This window comes from Strongylocentrotus purpuratus, unplaced genomic scaffold (genome assembly GCF_000002235.5).
Source record: "Strongylocentrotus purpuratus isolate Spur 01 unplaced genomic scaffold, Spur_5.0 spur5_scaffold_1, whole genome shotgun sequence".
Taxonomy (NCBI): Eukaryota; Metazoa; Echinodermata; class Echinoidea; order Camarodonta; family Strongylocentrotidae; genus Strongylocentrotus; species Strongylocentrotus purpuratus.
Window position 1 is genome coordinate 32,259,880 of NW_022145594.1, and position 21,214 is coordinate 32,281,093.

Consider the following 21,214-nt stretch of genomic DNA (forward strand, 5'->3'; position numbering starts at 1 on the left):
TGCTGTCTCAGCAACAACTATGATTTCAACCTGTCACATTACTTAAGAGCTTTAAATGCCACACAAGTAATAGTTGCTCTTATATCTCGGTTTATAATGATGTTTGTAGTCTCGATCCCTGTGCCCTTTGTATTCATCATGGAATAGATATACCTAAATGATTCAAGATATTAGGCTAAATGCAATTAATGTATACAGTTATTGAAAGGATTTTCATGGAGCTTATCACGACCAGAAACGGGTAATTTTGCAAAGCCATTGTGTTGCACGAAGCAATCATTCCATCAGCTGGTCCCTATATTGTTTTCATGAATCATTCAAGCTCGTTAAATATGGTCACATTTTGATTTGAAACCGTGTTATTTAGACATGATAAAGATGATATAAGTTTAATCGTGTGTTAGCTGTGACATTCTATTGAAATTTAAAGAGATCTGTTAAGTGTCTGACTTATAATTATTAGCTTTACAAGCAAACATGGAAAGGAGTTGACACTGAATTCAGACAATGCTTTTGATTTAGCCCATAGGAGGGCGCTGTCATAGCTGCGACCAACATTCGTGTCTCTGTTTCTCTTCTGTTAAATTCATTTTTCTTCAAGATTTGCTATATTTGTGATTCAAACTGGTTATCAATGTCTTTCTTATAAGTTGGAGGACCCACAGGATTCTTTTAGAGGGAAAATATGATTCTGCTATCCGTTTGTCGAAAGGAATGAAATGGAGTCTGAATCTGAAGGTACGTCGAGTTATAGGCATAGTAACTTTACACGTAGATTTATATCTACCTGGTTTGACGCGGGAACTCGAACCCTAGCTTTGTTATGCAAAGTGGTTTTGCTTTGTGTGTGTTGTGTGTCATTCATTGTCATGACTGAGGATCGTCACATGTTGGCCCGAATTCACAAAGGAGGTTTGTCGACAAACCTTGGTTTTCGTACGTCATATGACGCGTTTTACGCGTTTTTTACAAACCTGGTTTGTAAAGAACAAAAGGAGGTTTGAGCTCAAACCTTGGTCTGAGCTCAAACCTTGCTTTGTGAATTCGGGCCTATGAGTTACTCCAGACTCGAACTCGAGGGCCCGAATTCACAAAGCAAGGTTTGAGCTCAGACCAAGGTTTGAGCTCAAACCTCCTTTTGTTTCGCCAAACCTCCTTTTGTTCTTTACAAACCAGGTTTGTAAAAAACGCGTAAAACGCGTCATATGACGTACGAAAACCAAGGTTTGTCGACAAACCTCCTTTGTGAATTCGGGCCTATGAGTTTGTAATCGCTCAGATACTAACAAAGGTCGTTTGCCCTCTGATGTATGTGTAAACATTGATTCGCTTGGGATCTCGCGGTCGAAACCCCGACCCCGCGGTCGTCGAGCAGGATCTCACATTCGTAGACCCATTGATGTAGTTCAGCCACTCTCTAGAAAGACACGAACTTCTGGACCTCGTGGAATAAACCCGGGAATAAACACTTCGAATCTTATCAATACAAAGCAACTGCATCTAAAACCAACCTTACCCTCGGTACTTCTGTTTAATGCAAGATCGCTTAACAACAAATTCAGTGATCTACAGGTAGTCATTAAATCATCTCACTGCAACTATCAACTCATTGCTGTTACTGAAACCTGGTTTTCAGTCGATAATCCTGCTTCTTCTTGTCAGCTACCGAACTTTTGTCAATTTCATCACGATCGTCAACATCGATTGGGCGGTGGAGTTGCTTTGTTTGTGAGAGATGACATTAATGCTACGGAATGCTCGATTCCTTAAGTCGCTGGTGTGATGACAACGATATGGCTCCTAAACCGGAAAAGTGTCAGGTGTTGCAAGTCTCTTTTCTTCGTCATGCTCCTCCCCCTGTTTATTTGTCCATTCGTGATGTACCCTTGCAATCCTGCTCATCTTTTAAACTTCTTAGTGTTATCGTTCAAGATGATCTAAAATGGAAAGAGCAGGTGAAACGCATGGCTGGAAATGCATCACGTCGCCTCTTCATTCTATGTAAACTCAATGGCCCGAATTCACAAAGCAAGGTTTGAGCTCAGACCAAGGTTTGAGCTCAAACCTCCTTTTGTTTCGCCAAACCTCCTTTTGTTATTTACAAACCTGGTTTGTAAATAACAAAAGGAGGTTTGACCTCAAACCTTGGTCTGAGCTCAAACCTTGCTTTGTGAATTCGGGCCCTTGTGTCAAACCGGAGGATCTCGTGTTCATATACTCTGTGTACATACGACCAATACTAGAGTATGCAGTACCTGTTTGGGGAACAAGTTTAACCCTGCGCCAGTCTGCTGAAATTGAACGAGTACAGAAGAGAGCTCTTCGCATGATTTGTTACCCGACTGACTCTCACTATGATGACCTTCTTCACCAATTTGACATTTCATCTCTTGATGGCCGACGTGTTGAGATCCTCACGCGATTTGCGAAATCACTTCTGGGTTCTCAAAGACACCGCCATCTCCTGCCACAACCGCGCCATGTGACTACTTGCCGCAGTTTAAGAAACTCCGATCATTTGTCCCTTCCACGTTGCAGAACCCAGCGTTACAAACAATCGGCAGTTCCCTCTCTTGTTCGTTTGCTAAATTCGATCAACTGAAATCTTGTTAGATCTGTTTTATGTATTGTCATTTTTCGAACTCTCTCCCTCTCTCCGTCTCTCTTCCTCTCTCTCTCTCTCTCTCTCTTTTCTCTCTCTCTCTCTCTCTCTTCCTCCCTTTCTCTAGCTCTTTCTCTCTCCTTTTCCTTTCCCTCCTCCCCTCTCCCACGGTTTCTCTATTTCTGTCTTGTATTTCCTCTTCTCAATTTTCTGACAATGTGATAATTACTCATTAATAATGTTCACCGATATGTATAGATCATTGACATTCACCAATTTTAAACAGTATAATAACAATTCCATAATGGCATTCTTATTCATGTAGCATTTGACATTTCCGTAGTATGTGCATTTTACTTTTACAATGCTTCATTAAGCTGAATCAACTCAATTCTCGTTCAATTGCTTACATTTTGTTTTTGTCATGAATTGAACTCTCTTTTTTCTCGTTATCCTTTCCCTCTCCCTCTCTTCCACTTTTCACTCTTTATTTCTTCTTTCTTCTCTCCTTCTCCTTTCCCTCCTCCCCTCTCCCACTGTTTCTCTATTCTGTCTTGTATTTCCTCTTCTCAATTTTCTGACAATGTGATAATTACTCATTAATAATGTTCACCAATATGTACAGGTCGTTGACATTCACCAATTTTAAACAGTATAATAACAATTCCATAATGGCATTCGTATTAATGTATCATTTGACATTTCCGTATTATGTGCATTTTACTTTTACAATGCTTCATTAAGCTGAATCAACTCAATTCTCGTTCATTTGCTTACATTTTTTTTGTCATGAATTGAACTTTTTTTTTCTCTCGTTATCCTTTCCCTCTCCCTCTCTTCCACTTTTCACTCTTCATTTCTTCTCTCTTCTCAATTCACTGACAAACTGATTATCACCATTTTATAATTTACAATCTTTCTTTTTTTCTTCATACTTTAAGTTATTACTGAATTTTTAATTCAACTGTTTTTAATGCATTTTTATATGATACAATGTGAGCAATGTATTTTAACTTATTACTGAATTTTTTAATCTACTGTTTTTAATGCATTTTTATATGATACATTGTAAGCCAATTATTGTTAGTCTTTGGACTTTTTATTTGGTATATTTGTAATAAAACCGAAATTGAATTGAATTAGTAGAATGCTATAGTTGCTTTAATGTTGTGAAACTTATATTCATGAACACGTACTTATTATGAATTCCTGTTATGCTTTATCATGTACAGTTTTCACGGAGTGAAGGGAAGAAGAACGGAATAAAGCAGTGAAAGGAGTAAAGATTCGTTCATCGAAGACAGAGTGCATTCCCCTTGATGGTTATGACTCTAAAATAAACTGACACTCCCGTGAAAACCTGAGTCGTTGTAATTATTCAGCGTTTCGCCTCACAGACAGTCACAATATACCAATAAATGAATAATAATAATAATAAATCTTAGACCTGGTGTCCCCCATTGCCTACACACACTTCTGATCAGACACCATTCATAATTTGATTTGATTTGATTTGATTTATTTTCCACTCAAATATCCATAAATTAAATGACATATATAAACCATACAGTAATACAATATATAATAGAACAAAAGAATTATACAAGTAACAAAATACTGACAAGTATGTTCGTAATCAAATAAGTTTACAGAGTACATTTAAGTTTGAGAATTAGAAAAAAATATTTTATATTGCTTGATTTAACTGAGAGGGGAAAAAAGGGAATCTCAGAAAATCTAGGCTTGTTGAGCGAGATTCCCAGTATAAATTAAATAAACGACCATCAACATTGTGCATCAAATTCTGCACATGTCCGCTCCCAGACAGACCAGAGACGCGCGAACCCACCCGCCCGCGCCAGATCCCCGGGTCTCCCCCGCCAAGGCCCATTCAGCGTACATCAGTCTGCCGTTTCCAGGTCGAGCAAGCTCAAGGTCTGTCCGACCTAGCAACGAGCAACATAAAATATTGCACGCCGAACAAGCCCCGACAAAAGAAACACAAAGATCTGGCATAGGCAGCCGAACCCGCGCGTCCGGAGACTCTCCGGGAACAAGCACGCGATAACCAGACAACACGCCGAATATGGTCCAATAGTATTTTGTACAAGCGTATAATGAACGATAGAAAAATAAAATAGATGACAAGAAAAGAAGAAAAAAAGCATGTGATGAAACACAAAAAAGGATGAGAAGGTAGGAGTAGGGCCACGTAATAGGTAGTCTATTTGTATTTCTTTAGAGAGAAAAGACAGAAATTCACTGGGAGGAGTCGGAAGGCAAGAGTAAGAAGACCAGATAAAAAAAAAAGAAGCAAATCCGTGCTTAGTAATAAATTTGCGTACTAAAGTTTGTTTGTGCATAATAATTACTGTGCGCAGGTTAACGACTAATGGGGCTGTCACATATACACTCCGGGGCCCGTACGGCGAGTAAAAACAGACATTTTGGAAATGTTCGGCCGGTGTCCGGCCGGTTGCCGTAAAGTTCCTACGGGCGCCGGGACAGATTTTTTAAGCCGTACGGGCGCCGTGGTTATGAGTTGGCTGCTCCCAATTCTCGCGGCGTTTTTATCTGACCGTTAGGCCGTAGAAAGCCCGTAAAGGACCCGAAAGGGCACCTTACGGGTCCCATGCGGGCTACGGACGGTGCCCGGACGGGCCCCTCACGATTTTGGGGGTCAATTCTCATGAAAAATCTTTATGGGCGCCTAGCGGTGCTCAAGTGTTCCGTACGTGTACCCTACGGCGCCCTCACGGCCCCTCAAGAGCCCCGGGTGATATGCACAACAATAGGCGTCTGCCGTCCGGGGGCCATTTAAAATAAATATTGCCGTGCGGGTCCCTCACGGCGGCATCTTGAAATGTACAACGCAGTTCTAAATACAGGAGGTGCGGATACCAGAGGACACATACAGAGTGAGTCAGAAAAAATGTCCCACTTTTTAAAAGTTGTATTGTTTGAATTTGAAAGAATGAATATTCAATCATGAGTTTTATGATATGTCTTGATAGAGTTATCCTCCAAGTACATTAAGGTACATGCATGACTGAACATCAGACAATCTTTACAAGACTGCCAGATCTCACTTGCGCCAAGTTGCTAGGTGAGGAATAAAATAATGTTTTGAATAAAGACAGCCAGTTTTTTTTTCAATAATCCAATTAGCCAGAGAGACAAAAACACACAAACACATGCGCATACACACACATACACACACACAGGCACACATGCACACAAATGAGCATTCCATTCCCGACAAGGCCCACCCAAACTGTTACGTTTTGTCGGGAATTCTTCTTATCGTACGAAAAGTTGAGTGGCCGCTGTCCTCTTGGTGCGTATTGGCGGATGTTGTGCTTCATGATGATTATGATGATGATGATGATGATGATGATGATAATGATGAAAATGATGGTGAAGATTAAGATGATGATAATGATGATGATGATGACATGATGGTGGTAGTGAATGTGTACAAAAGGAAAAGATTTTTAGGGTTAAGCGACTTAAACATTCAGCGAATTTGATAAAAATCAATGCTCAATCAGAAAAGGGGTAATTATGAAACAATTGTCACCGTGTGTGTTGTGTGTGAGTGCGTGTGCGTGTGTGTGAGTGTGTGTGTGCGTGTGCGCGTGTCTGACTTTCTTTGTTCAATGCACTGTTTTATTCCTCACCCAGTAACTTGGCGCAAGTGAGATCTGGCAGTTTTGTAAAGATTGTCTGATATTCAGTGATGCATGCAGAGATTCAAATGACAATGGTACATAAATGTACTGGGAGGATAACTCTATCAAGATATATCATGAAACCCATGATTAAATATTCATACTTCGAACAATACAACTTTTAAAAAGTGGGACATTTTTTCTGACTCACTCTGTAGTTCAGTGCACCGCACGGCACCCGACCGGGCGTCTTGAGGACCCCGGCCGGGACCCGGCAGGGCACCTTCCGGGAGCCATCGGTACACCTGCTCATTAGACGGAGCCCGTAAGTTTACCGGCCGGCACTCGGCCGGCACCCTGCCGGCACCCTTACGGGCGCCTTGCATTTCACTCGAACAATTTTCTCCGGGCACCTCCCGGGCGCCGCAGAATATGTGACCACACATGCCGTAGAAATGAAAATCGGACGGTTCCCGTACGGTCTCTTAATCCACGGCAAGCCGCCGAGTAGGGAAAATCGTACGAAACCCGGCTTATATGTGACCTAGGCATTAGGGTTGCATAGCTGGAGCTAAGTGTGACTTCAACAGAGTGAGCTTAATGTATTTCTTGAAGCAAAAGATACTTGAGTGTTGTAATAGGGAGGCATCAAGCGTTTCCAGTACATTGGTCCAGTATTTACAAAAAAAAATTGTGTGCAAAGACTGTTCGGGTTAAAGGAAGATGATATTGGTTACGACGTCCGGTAGGGTATGTGTGTTTGTGTGCATTAGTTTTAAATAATTTTGTAAGAGCGCTAGGTACTTGTTTGGATGTTAGTTGAAACATGAATGTTAGTAGGTGGATTGAACATAAATCGTGTACGTTAAGGATTTTGTTTTCAACAAATAAATGTTCCGTATGGGAAAAGAACGTTTCATTATTTATTATTCTCACTACTCTTTTTTGTAATAAGAAAATTCTGTTTGTATGGATTTTTCGTGCGTTTTCCCCACACAAGAATACCTTAATTTAAATAGGGAAGAATGAGGGTAGAGTAAAGGGTCAATAAAATACGGGAAGGCAAGCAAAATTTTAGTTTTTTGATCACCCCTTTGTTTCGAGATAAAATTTTACACATACTATCAATATGTTTTTTCCATGTTAATTTATTATCTATGGATAACCCAAGGAATTTCGGGCAATTAACACAAACTAATTTTGCATTATTAAAAAGAATATCGCCAGGTAATTGGGTAACTGTGTTACTAAAAAGCATGAAATTAGTTTTCCCTACATTGAGTGATAATTTATTTGCTTGGATCCAGCCGTTCACATGAAGTAATTCTTTATTTATAGTATCTAAGAGCGTGTGGGGTCACGATGTGAATAGCAAATGTTAAAGTCATCGGCAAAAAGGATAAAGGAAAAGATATCAAAGGAATTTTGGAAATCATTTATGTATGTAAGGAAAAGAAGGGGACCAAGGAGAGAACCTTGAGGGACACCACATTGTAACGCTTTTGAGGTTGATACAGAATTATGAATGGAAACAAACTGAGTTCGGTTTGAAATGTAGTTCCTGAACCACTCAAAGGCCCTGCCTCGTACACCGTAGTGTGATAGCTTGTAGAGAAGTATTTCATGATTGACCGTGTCGAAGGCCTTGCAGAGGTCCAGGAAGATTCTAACTGTATGGGAGAATTAAATGATCTATTGCTTTAGCGACTTTGTCTATAAATAGGAGCATAGCATTTGTTGTATGTTTTTTTTACGAAAACCAAATTGTGAATTACTAAACAGATCACAGTCGTCACTCATTCACAACAATGGCCATATGTTTTCTGTGATGTTTGGCACACTTCATAAACTTCACTTTAAAACTACTTTTTGAGAGCCACCCCTAAATATCTGCATACACCACAACTTTCAATGAAAATTATGTTTTTATATCAGAGCAAAATTTTACGATCAAAATTGGTTACCTTGGTCAATTTTGCCAATTTTCTCGGAGAAAGAGCGCATTGTAGTCTTCGAAATGAATTGGATATATGCAGTAGTGTTGTTAAAAGCCACAAATGGTGCTATCGCAATATTGGAGCCAACACGAAAAGACAGTGATGGGCATATAGCTCTGTTTAGTCTCATTTCACAACGCCCCCTATCGTCAGAGTCAGCAGCCATACATGTTAGCCTATGGAATTGTACCAAAAAATCGTTAAAAATTCAATTTTTTTTTGTTTTAACGAAAAGCACATCCGTCCCGACTTACGTTATCACTAGGTCTTTCATTGTAACCCTCATGTCCCATTGACTTTTGAAAGTTCACCCACCGTAATTTGATCAAAAAATAGGTTGCAAGCTCGTCATTGCCTATAATACACATGTGAAACAAGTCGAACTTTGGACTCAGTTTGCCAAGCGATTTTAAGATTATAGGTCAAGCACACGAAGGATAAGAAACAGGAATTATCATAGTTCACTTCTGCTTGATTCATTATGTCCATTTCATCCAACCCCCCACGGTAATTTTTCCATTAAGTAAAAGCAAACATTTTGCCGAGGTAAGCAAAAACATGAATATTCATGAACTGTCAGGCAATACAGCCTTTCAGTACGTAACGTATAGTGAATGGGCGATGATCCGTCCAGGAGGTAGAGGTCAGTGGTTTGTGCTGGCAATGTTCCAGCGAGCGAAAATGAGACAATCGGAGCAATAAGTTCAAGCTTGATGGTCTCCAATTCCCTACGGTCTCCAATTCCCTACACCTACCCTATATGTAGATACCAAACAAACATGTTTGACATATAAATATATATATATAATAATAATATATCTTATCAAGGAATAGAAGTATGCTCGATTAGCACTTGTGCAAACTTTTAGTTCCCATTTACACCTTCACATAAATATATGTAATTCACATACTTACGCGTATATCCTTTGTACATTAAATAGTATGCAAATCAATGTCTAAATATTAATTTTAAAACCATCATTGTTCAATCAACATTACTCTTCTGTCATGTATACATGTATCAGTATTATTCTTTTGCATTGTATGATTGTTCATATCTTGTCATTATTGTGGTTTATAGTTGTTGATAACTTCAAAAATTCAAATTCAATTCAATTTCAAATATTTGTATTAGAGTAGTAAATTGGTTCTGGGATGAAAGCTGTAAATTCGGTCAATGCAGGACATTGACACTGTTGCTTCTTCCTATTATACTTGTTATATCACGTGACAATACTTCACCTGACTTTAAGAACGTTTATGATCATACATGTCAACACATAATGTACGAAACAAGTAATCCCGACCATAAGTGTGATAAGAGTGCCATCAGCGTACTGGAGGCAGCTCTTTGCATCTCCCAATGCCAAACCGGTCAGGTTTTCCGTCGTACCAATACCTTCAGTATTTTCAGAGATCGACTGCAAGAGCTTGCTGCTGCTATCTTTCACACTCGGGTAACACTGAACCGACAGGTCGGAGTATTCGCCTGTCTCATCACCGTTGATGAACTCGATATGGACCAGGACATTGATGTCAAGCGTATACCCTTCACTGATGGCGCGACAAGTTAGAGAAATATTCATCTCTTCTTCATCAACGTAAAGACGCCTGGAGTCCAATTTTACCACCAGTGATCCGGCTACTACTACTAGATCTGCCATCGAATGGTCCACTGATAGAGTCTCGTTGAAATCAACACCAGATTCTGCATGAACCCAGGAAATTTCGGGAAAGGGATAAGATGCGGCGGGACACTGAACTAAAATCTCCGAGTTGTTCGATATTGTACAGGATTGCTCTTCCGACACAGACACCGGACAAGGGAAGCCATCCTTCAGTAAGTCCGACAGATGTTTGCCAGCATGGCCGTCTGGTGCAGAGCATTTGGTATTAACAAAGCTGATACTGTCCTCCACTTTCACTAACCAACGCTGGTGGCAGTCACAGATTAGCCAGTTGTCTCCCGCACTAACAGATGTCCTGAAAGGTGCTTGGTCAGAAGAGGACCTAGGGATGATTTCACGTTCCAAATATAATAGACTGTTATCATCCAAGTTTAGTGTTAACAGATTTGTAAGGATCTTGAAACCATTTCCACACCTCCAGGCAGAGAACAACCAAAGGTTGTTGCCTTTGAGAATTAGAACCTTCAGAGGATGCGATACGCCGCTGACACCGCAACTGGAGAGAAAACTGATACGATTGTTTGAGAGATCAAAGGTATGTAATCTAGGATATAGCTTGGTTAAGTCCTTCAGTTTAAGTTCTTCCAAGCGATTGCCAGAGACATCCAAGCTGATCAGCGAGGGAGCAAAGATTTGAGGAAGTTCAAGAAGACCGGACTCTTGATAGCGAAGAACTGTCAAATGTGTGTGGTACACTTTGCTCCTGTTATCATTGTATTCTTCTAAAATCGATATGTTGATAAAGTATACCGCTACCGTGGTCTGGGTAAGTGAAGTATTGAACGAAGATGTACTTAAAATGACATTTTCAAGGACCAATGAGTTTAGCGTGTGTCGTGATAAAGGTGGACACGTATCGGTCACATCCTGAATCATCCCTCCACGGACTTGGACAAACTGAGCATGGTATCCGAAAAGAATTCTTCCGGAAATAGTTAGTAAAGACGACCCGTACACAGCAAAATTATACATTTTCATCAAGACATCATGCATTCCATTAGACATGAACTCTGTATGCTTTGATCCGATTGAAATACTTTGTAATGAAATATTCTTTGTTGTATTCGTATCATAGTATGATATACGGTTTCCATCCATTGAGAAACGTATAAGATTGTTAAACATGGTAAAGGCGTCGGGTTCAAACCTATCGATGCTGTTGTTCGACAGATCAAGATACCTCAGATTTGGGAAATTATGAGATATCTCACGTGGTATTCGTTTAAGATAGTTTCCACTCAGGATAATTGTTTGCATTTGAGGGAACACTCCATGCACTATTGGAAAAGCCAGCAAATGTGTGTTTTTGAGAGACAATGTGAAGAGATGAGGAAGCGACTGCAATATGTTGGGCGAAATAAAATTGAGTGGATTTTCATCCAAAATCAGGGTGTTCAAACTGGGAAGATAGGAAATGCCAAATATTTCGGATATCAGGTTGCTAGTCAGGTCGACATGGCACATAGACTGCAATCCTCTAAATGAGTCGCTATCTACTCTTGTTAGTTTTGCGTAGCGTAACACGAGATGCGTCAATGGTCGGATAAATTCGATTTGATTCTTGTTCCTTAATGGGTTGTAACTTATAATGATGTCATTTATTCTACGCAGGTCGGAAAAAGCACGAGTTGAAATACTATGAATTTTATTCTTTGACAGGTTTATCGATTGAAGATTTTGAACATCAAACCGTCCTGATATAAATGCTATTTCATTGCCCGACAAATTGATTGTTTCTAATCTAGGTAGATTTGCTAGATCGGAAGCTGATATTGTGACAATTAGATTCTGGTTCAAATCAACATATACGAGGTTTCTTAGTCCAGAAATACGGGAAATGGATGTCATCAGGTTATTGTTTGCTGATAGGGAGGACAGCATAGGTAGTAGGGTTAAATTGTGGATATCCTTTAAAGAGCAAACGTCGAAGTTTACAACGCGAAGGTGAGTATGGCTTTTCATAGTTACATAATCCATTTTCCCTTCAACAACTGAAAGAATCTGCAGCCTAGGCATCTTGGTCAGTATTCTGGCTATCCCATCTGCATGATCGGGAGAAATTCCCACAGTAATGGTCAGTTCTATGAGATTTTCGAGAAGTGGGATTTTCTGCAGTTTAATTACCTCACTCTGGTACGAGACATACAAACCCTTTAATGAAGGGATGCAGCTGATGTTACCAAGTTCAGAAAGTCTGTTGTTGTTGAGGTATATTTTGTCAAGTTCTGGACGGAAGGCATCCTTGGAGATTTCACTGATCCTGTTGTTATTTAGGATCACAGTTTTTAAAACAGGCAACAAGAAAGAACCGCTCGATATCTGCGAGATCAGGTTACCTGTAAGATCTACTTCCTGTAACTGCAGGAGACCCGACAGTGAGCCCCTGTCGATGGACGTAATTTTGTTAAAGCTCAGGCCGAGGTTTTCTAGCTCCTCTGGAAAATGATCCCCTTGGACAAATGTGATCCTGTTGTGATCCAGCATAAGCTCATTTAGTTTTGGAGCATGGGCCTTCAGGTTACTACCAATGCTGCGAATATTGTTGAACCTCAGGTAGAGTTCTTGCAGTGACGTGAGATTATGAAACACGGGAATGGCTGTGAGGGCGTTGAGGGATAGAGCAAGGGATTTCACCTGGCGGAGGATCGTAAACAGCCCATCATCGATAAACTTTAAACCGTTTTCGCTTAAATCGAGATGGATGGTGCCTGTCCGATTCTGAAAAAGATCAGGTGATAATTTTGAATGTGGTACATTGAGATCGAGGCCACGGAAGGCTACATCTTTAAAGGTGTGTTTTAGCTGAGCCCCTACCCGGAAGATCCCTTTGCAGGAAACGTGTTGTAATGTACCAAAACATGAGCAGTCTCTGCAGATATCAATGCTTTCAGGAACAGCGAAGTACAGCATGGCAATCAGCATGAACAAAGCAAGGCATGGTTTACCAGTATATCCCTGTCGTCTTGGTGCCATAGTACCGTCTTTGGTGATACAAAACCTGGAAATGTAATGACAAAGATAATACAAGGACAGCCGTACTCGTATTTTGGTAGGTTCGTTATTCCGATGGCTCGTAATTCCGAATGTTAACAATGTCGAACACAAACTTTCTATACAGAGGGCTTTATTTCCTAGTAAGTCAACAGGGACGTCCTACCAGGTGTTTAGTTGATTTTGATAGAAAAATAAAATGTGAGAAACAAGTCAATGAAAGTTTAAGCAATAACCGATTGAAAATATGAAACTCATGAATTATTTTTGAAGGTGTGATTAAGCAAATCAAATTGGCAACTCTATCAATAGCAATTTAGAACAATTAATCATTCAACTATTCAGATCCTTAATCATTAAGTTTTTTTTACAAGTTCGGATATTCACATCAAATGCCATGGTAAATTCTTCCAAAATCGGATCGTAGGCAGATCGTATATTTTGCGGTGGGCTTAATGGAAAATAACCTTGAGTTTCAAACAGAAACCAAGAACGTTGAATTGTGAGACATTGACGTGCAAGCGTCGTGACACTCAGCAGAGGCGCTATACAAGACTTGATCACCAACCTTACCACCTAACAATTCACAGGACAAATTCACAAGGTTTATGACTCGGAAAAAGGATGGATCATGATTCCAAAAATAAAGTATAGCCTATTTCATGTTCTGAATTATGAACCGTATTTCTCTATTGGAGCTACGAAACCTATTTCTTTTTTAAAAATTCCAAAGGTTCATACTTTCCATAATTCCCTTTTTGTATTATGGACTTTGGAATTACCTAAATGACAAATGAAGAAAAAAAGATGAATATTTGATATTTTTATGACAAGTGAAATCAATATTCTACATAATGAAGATACCATAATAACTAGAATAACATCACTAAATTTTATTCTAAAAATCAGATCTACACATTGAAGATTTCTTTTTCTATCGGGCGCCATCCTGTCACGACTTCCAGCCCTATGCAGTATTCTGAATTCAGACTTTAAAACAGTCTGCTTATTGATTAAAGTGCTTTTTTGTGTGAAATATAGTTTAGAACCACGAAAATAATAATTCATTACTTGAAAAATGTTATTTACGCGAATCAAGAGATAAATATATTTTACTGCAATGTATTTTAATTCAAAGCTTAAAACTTTCTGCTACAGAATTGTTCATGCATTCTGCATGCTCAGTAGATTTTTAACGTGAAATTAAGTTTAGAATGACGAAAAGAGTAATTTGCTTTTTCATAAGGTTATCTAGAATAATCAGATAAACTTAATAATTGACTAACAACCATATACATCCAAACTTCACCAACGATTGCCTTCTATAACAGCACTATGGTTTAATTTCAATTCTCTTTTAAAATATGTTGAAGGAAAGACAACAAAAGATTAACTTACCAAAGAAAGAAATCCTGAGCCAGAGAACAACTGTTATAATAATTATCTACGATCAGGCAGACAAACACATTTTCGTTGTTTTATCCGAAATAGCGAATATAATAATCCTATCGTAAGCTTTATCTCAGCTAGTGACTCTCGCGATGAGAGGTGGTTTACAAGTGGACATAATTGAGCTCACACACGTCCTCTTATGCGCTCAATTTAATTTGCGATTATAATAATTTTAGCCATGATGTAAGTCACCTTTGCAAACTAAAATAGCAACAACAAAAAATCGCCTTGCCGCTAAGAGGCTCGTCAACGATGCAAAAAGCTAGATCCGCCCTTTAGCGATATGATAATCCTAGCCATGATGACTATGAGTTACCTGTGTAAGCTCAATATGCTGATTAGCATTTCAATCCAATGGCCGGTGTAATAACGATAATTTTATCCTGCGTCAATAATTCATTGGTTTTTTGATTGGTTAAAAGTGTGTCACCTGATAAAAAAAACACTTTCTTGCAAAAAGTACTTTGTACCTCAACATATTTCTATAAAAATAATAGAGTAAGGACAATCTTATGTCGATATTCGTTATTTCTTCCCTTCATGCAAAATGGCTTGTGATAATCACTGCAGGTTGTTTATCATAATCCCGGGTCCCTTTTTAACATAAAGTCTGGGCTTTCTCTAGCGTTCACTTGCTTACCAAACTTCTTGTGGTCAAAGGACCCCGGAAGACCAGCTATCAGCTGGAAAGGGTGATTCTTCCCATATGTGGAGAATAAATAAATACAAAGAATACCCTGTCCGCACTAGTTTGGCCAGGGGGGATTAGAACTCCCTGCATGGTCAATGACAGGGGGTTATCTCATCAAATCAGAAAAAGGGGCTCATGGGGGTCCAACGGGTACCGCTTAGGCATTGTTTGCTATATAGAGGGCGCAAGTAGCTACAAGTGGTGCAGTCCCGCTTAAGACCCTTTTTGATTATTTAAAGGCCACATATTTAATCTCCCTGTGCCACTTTGTATTCATCATGGGAAAGATATACCAAAGGCACTGGCCAAAACTACAGAAGGACGTGAGATGAGAAGGCACATGACGAAGATTTGCGACCTGTAGGTTTTACACCTTCTTTCCTCATGTTGTTTTTCATTATATTTTATCATCTTCTCGCATTACCATATTGCTCCGTTTAGTCTCATTTCACAACGCCCCCTATCGTCAGAGCATGGTCAGAGTCAGCAGCCTAACATGTTAGCCTATGGACGTTTTTTTTTTTTAATCGTTAAAAATTCATTTTTTGTTTAAACGAAAAGCACATCCACCCCGACGTACGTTATCACTATCTCTTTCATTGGAGCCCTCATGTCTCATTGAATTTTGAAAGTTCACCCACCGTAATTTTTCAAAATAGGTTGCAAGCTCGTCATTGCCTATAATACACATGTGAAACAAGTCTAACTTTGGACTCAGTTTGCCAAGCGATTTAAAGATTATAGGTCGAGCACACGAAACATAAAAAGCATGAATCATCATAGATCACTTCTGCCTATTTCATTATGTCCATTTTCATCCAACCCCCACCGTAATTTTTCAATTTAGTAAAAGCAAACATTTAGCCGAGGTAAGCAAAAACATGAATATTCATGACACACCATGGACTATTCGGTTATTAACAGAAGGGTGCAATCAGTCATCACGTCAAACTCCCCTAATTGCCACCAAGTATTTCATATAATTATATAGTTTGGTATGTTTCTTTTACTCACTCATGAATTATTGAATATCAATGATGGTTTAAAGAAATGTAAAAGAAATTTTAGTTGATATTAATTAACAAAGTAATTTATATTTAGGAAAGCAATCTCACATACAAAATTACTATCAAGTGTCGTCTGCTACGCCGATTGTCGCCTGCTTCGTTAAAGGCACATATTTATCGTTTGGACTGTAAGGTATACCAGGGAGATTTGTATTTTCCTGCAGTACAACGTATAGCAGGAAAATGTTGTATATGCGGATCCTTTTAATGATTACGTAATGGAAGTGGCGAGGCGGTATGGTTTGAATAACTTAGGCAGGTGAAAGTTATTGTATTGAGAAGGAAAGGAATGTTCAGAAAGGCATAGAGAGGGAAGTGGGCGTGGTAGCCATTCTAGCTTTGCACCTACATCAGTACGAGAATACACCCGACGGCGCGGTGGCCTGTACTTATAGCGCGCGAACACATCACACCCAATGGCATACACCCGGTACCCTGCAACACAGTGGAACATTCTAAGAAATTAAAAAATTATCTACAAAATAGACCTCTAGAATCATCTGAGAAGTAACTTACCCTATTCTGACTACTTCAATGAATGTCAAGATAACAATGGCTGCTTTTCTATCCAAAAATAAAACTAGTTTGCAATTAGAAATAGTAAATTTCTCGATAATTTCACAAAGCATATTTGCCGACGCATTCAATATGACGTCATTGACAGCTGATTGGCTAGTTTGGTAGTGACGTCGAACGAGCTATGTTTGTGCTGTAGTGATCGAGCGAGCGAAAATGAGACAATCGGAGCAATATGCTGTTTCCGGTGGTATATGATCTCTTTTCATAACCAATTTCGTTGATTTTTTTTCCCCCTCATTTTTTTATTGTTGTTTATTGTAAAGTTTTGTTGTAATGCCTGATCGAAATTTGTACCAACAATTTTTAAATAATTTAGATTTTACACCACTCTCCGAAAAGTTATCTCCTATCAATGAGGAAAATACTCTATATGGTCCGAATCAAAGTTGTTTATTGCCTGATGAATTTAATTATTTTGCTAAGACACATAATTTAAATAAAATATTTACCTCTCTTCATACTAATTGTAGAAGCATTATAAAGGATTATGATAATCTTGTCTCTCTTGTAAATTCAATTGATCATCAATTTTGTGCAGTAGGATTATCAGAGACTTGGTTGAAACCAATTGATCCCGTTTATAATCTTGATGGATATGAATGTGTTGGAAATGAACGACAAAATCGCAATGGTGGTGGAGTGGCTATATATGTGCTTAATGATTTAAATTATAATCGTAGGCTTGATCTAGACATCAATAATAATGATTTTGAATCTGTCTTTATTGACATTAAAACAGATAAGAAAAGTATTATACTTGGAACTATATATATATAGACCACCTAATACATGCCTTCCATCATTCTTAGAGTCTTTGAGTTTAATATTAAACATAGTAAATAAAGAAAATAAACTGATATATTTTGCTGGAGATGATAATATCAACTTATTGAATGACAGTTCTTGCCAACAAATAAATTATTTCTTGGATGTCTTCATGGTTAATTCTATGTTCCCTGTGATTCAGTACCCTACTAGGGTAACAATCAATTCTGCGACATTAATTGATAATATATTCACTAATGATATCGAAAATATAAGTAGCGGGATTCTATTTGTTGAAATAAGTGATCATTTTCCTATATTTTGTGTACATGATAATTCAATTGAAAATAATTGTAAACTTGTATATATTAAACGCGACAGGTGTGAAAATATTATTCGTCAATTTATTTGTAAACTTGAAACTATATCTTGGTGCATAGACAATGTTAATCCCAATTTAAATTATGATTATTTTTTATTCCAATTCAAATCTTTGTATGATGAATGCTTTCATATTGTACGTAGATCCTGTAAAAAGAAGAAAGATAAATCTTGGTTTAATGAACAATTACGTAAAATGTGTATTAAAAAATGTCACCTATATAAAAGATTTATTCATAAGCCAACTCTTAATAATGAAATCTCATATAAAACTTTGAGAAATAAATGTAACAGTGAAGTTTAAAAAAAAAAGAATAGATATTATCGTAATATGTTTATAATGTGAAAAATTATATGAGCAAACTTGAAAATGTACAAATAAGGCTATGGGTAAAAAAAAAAATTAAACAAAATAATGTTGAACAAATTACTGTTTATAATCGATCTGTTACTCTTGGTAATGATATGGCTAACGAATTTAATGATTTTTTGTGAATATTGGTCCTTCATGGACACAAAATATATATGATTCTCAGTTTTGTTGTAAAAATAACAATGTGCAATATTTGACTAGGAATCCTAAATCTGCCTTTTTCACTCCAATATCAGCGAAAGAAATTATTGATATCGATTGTAATTTAAAGAATTGATCACGTACTGGTTCACCTGATCCACATAATATCCTAGGTAGAACTATGGATCCTTGCGCTCGATATCCATAGGTACGACCTATGCCAGTGCCGTCTCCCCGTCTTTAGTGACGCAGGATCCAAGGTCTAACCAGGGAAACTGGTCTCCGTATAGCAGCATGTACATTACGCTGCTATTGCTTACCACCGCGTTGTCAAGCGGTGGATGGAAGCATCGAAAACACAGCCAGAGCTCCAGCGCCGCAAATCGCCGCTCAGTGCACGCCGATAGCCTGGGCTGGGCGACTCGCTGCTAGCGCTGGCCATGAATTGGCCGGCAGGGCATTCAGTGACCTGTTTTCATGTCGACTTGGGAGGTAAAAAACCTCATAAAGACCGCGTTTTTCTGTGTTTTATTGAGTAACATCGCTACTATCCCAGTGGTAAGTCTTTAGTCACCATTTTGTATAACCTAGATATAAAATAAGAATATAAAAAACTGTAGAAGTGGAGATTATCCACCTCCAATAAAATGTGATTTCGTGGACAATCGCATCCCGGCCCGGCCCAGTGCGGTGCCAGTGCAGTTTGGGCAAGTTGGGTAACAAGAAATAAGAAAATAAGGCAAGTGGTAATGATCTGGGCCTTGTGTTAACAATAAGTTTAACGCCAGTTGCAAAATGACAATGGACCAGTCTAGATCATTGTTGCATGCACAAATTGTTCAATCTGCTGACCATTAACCACTGCAATCAGAATAGACCTATATGCAATCGAACGCAAAACTTAGTGTTACTGTTAGTGTTACAGGGCCCAGATATTTTTCTTGTTACTCAGAAACCTTGGAGTAGTACATTTAAATGTTGCATTGTGTGTACTTGTATTTGTGGGTGTAGCATATAGCTTATGGACTATCGACGTATACACATCAACATTGTATGGCCATAGGCCTACATTTTGATGTTTATTTGTAATGCGTATCGACTTTCAGACTGCGAAGTTAACTTTTCAATGGCAGAACTAACCGAGTCAGAATAATAAGTAGGGGAAAACGGCTTGTTTCTTGGTGTAGATTGTAGATAAAGGATGATTCAATGTTACAGACTTTCTAGGCCTACCTCTAGACTGCACTTCTTTTTTAAATAATGGGGCATTTGCATTAAAAACTGTTTGGCACCTTGGTAATCAGCAAACAACAACTCTGGATTCATGATGATCTGGAAAGTTCCCAAAGAGCTTTGATTAAAACTTAAAAACATATTTGGATAAAGATCTCTGCATTTACATATTGATAAAACACTTTTGCGACTCAACAAGAGCTCCCATAAGCAAAATGGTAATGTTTACTTTATTCCTTGCCTTTTGTAGTACACTTCTGTAGGAAATCACCACATAGCTTTCTTTTGTGCATAAAGTACTATAGCTAACCCAGAAGTATGAATATAGGCATACAAAAAATGTATTAGATTTACTATGCACAGATGATGATTCAGGCACAGTTATTTTTGTAATATATGCGGTTAAAATAGGCCATAATTTACACAGCATTTTAAAGAGATAAATGTGCGTACATGCACTGAATAGGACCCCACATACATATTGCGTACATGTAGCTTGTCAGGTTATTTTCGTTTGTTTCAATATTGTAACAGTAAAGCAATCTGCACAAGCGGGTACGTGCATGTGACATGGACAGAAAAGATAGATGTGTACATTCACTTGTATTCACCTGTCTTCTCAGGCTTCTTAGTAAGATAATGCCTTGTAATGCCCACCCATGGCTCATCAAAAATAGCACTGCAATGGTTTCATTGAGATACACCTAGGTCTATCTCTATATATTATATATATTATATATATTGGTAGAATTTGTGTCCAACAGGTGCATAGTGATGATCATGATAATTTTTCAAAAGTATCAAGCTATATTTTGCCTTCTGCTGTTTTTTTAATTATTACTTTAAAAATTAGTTACAAGCAACCATACTGCAATCTATTAAAATATGGATATAATCTTGCAAAGTCTTAAGGTCTTAATTAGAGAACATAGGAAAACAACAGATTACATCACTCAAATATGGACATTGCTTAATAAGGATCCACATGTAGCCATGAGAAATGTAGAAATAATAACCATCACAGATAATAAGTGTCCTGATGAATTTTTTATTCGTCCACTATAAGTTATCATTTCATGATTCCTGGAATTTGTATTTAAATTAAAGTAAAAATATCTTTTATCTTTTGTTTCTTTTATTTGACAGAGCTACCAATGTTATAACCTCCAACACTGTCAGGCACATGAACCGGAGTTCTAAACTTCTGAGTGGACCCAACGAAATGCCGGTTTCCCGTAGAGACAAACATGGGCCAGGTGGTTTTCCTCGCTGTGGTGGATAACGCAACAATGTCAACATTACCTAGTGTCCAGAATTCCAGATGGCCTTTGCTGTCTTCTTACCTGCTCAATCTTGCTGTAATTGATACTCAAATTTCCAGCCTGTCGTATCACATCAAGTGTGTCAGCACAGTCATGTTTGAGGAATCTTCCTTTGAACAAAAAATGGCATTTCCACTTACATGTAAGTTCAACTGTGAAGAGAGATGAAGCATTTCTATGCTGTTGGATCCGAAATTCTATTTCCTTGTTGCATCGATCATAGAAAAGCAGTGCATATCATCCTCTGGAATGACTAAACAG

The 21,214-nt window shown here is 38.3% G+C and overlaps 1 protein-coding gene and 1 long non-coding RNA gene across 2 annotated transcripts; one reads left to right on the top strand and one right to left on the bottom strand.

Moving 5' to 3' along the window:
• Positions 1 to 10,422: 10,422 nt before the first annotated feature.
• Positions 10,423 to 12,931, bottom strand: LOC100888244 (leucine-rich repeat-containing protein 15-like). The gene is made up of 2 exons (XM_030978692.1): positions 12,088 to 12,931; positions 10,423 to 10,454 (listed from the first exon to the last, which is right to left on the bottom strand). The coding sequence occupies exons 1-2, from the start codon at positions 12,929 to 12,931 to the stop codon at positions 10,423 to 10,425; spliced, it is 876 nt and encodes a 291-aa protein (XP_030834552.1).
• Positions 12,932 to 18,627: 5,696 nt separating this feature from the next.
• Positions 18,628 to 20,953, top strand: LOC115921049. The gene is made up of 2 exons (XR_004062717.1): positions 18,628 to 18,956; positions 20,778 to 20,953. It is a non-coding gene; the product is annotated as an uncharacterized LOC115921049 (long non-coding RNA).
• Positions 20,954 to 21,214: the final 261 nt, after the last annotated feature.

Coding starts and splice junctions, on each gene's coding strand:
- LOC100888244 (XM_030978692.1), bottom strand. CDS start 12,931: ATGGCACCAAGACGACAGGGATATACTGGTAAACCATGCCTTGCTTTG. Junction 10,455..12,087: donor TTTGTATGTCTCGTACCAGA/GTGAGGTAATTA, acceptor TTTTCTCTCCAG/TTGCGGTGTCAGCGGCGTAT.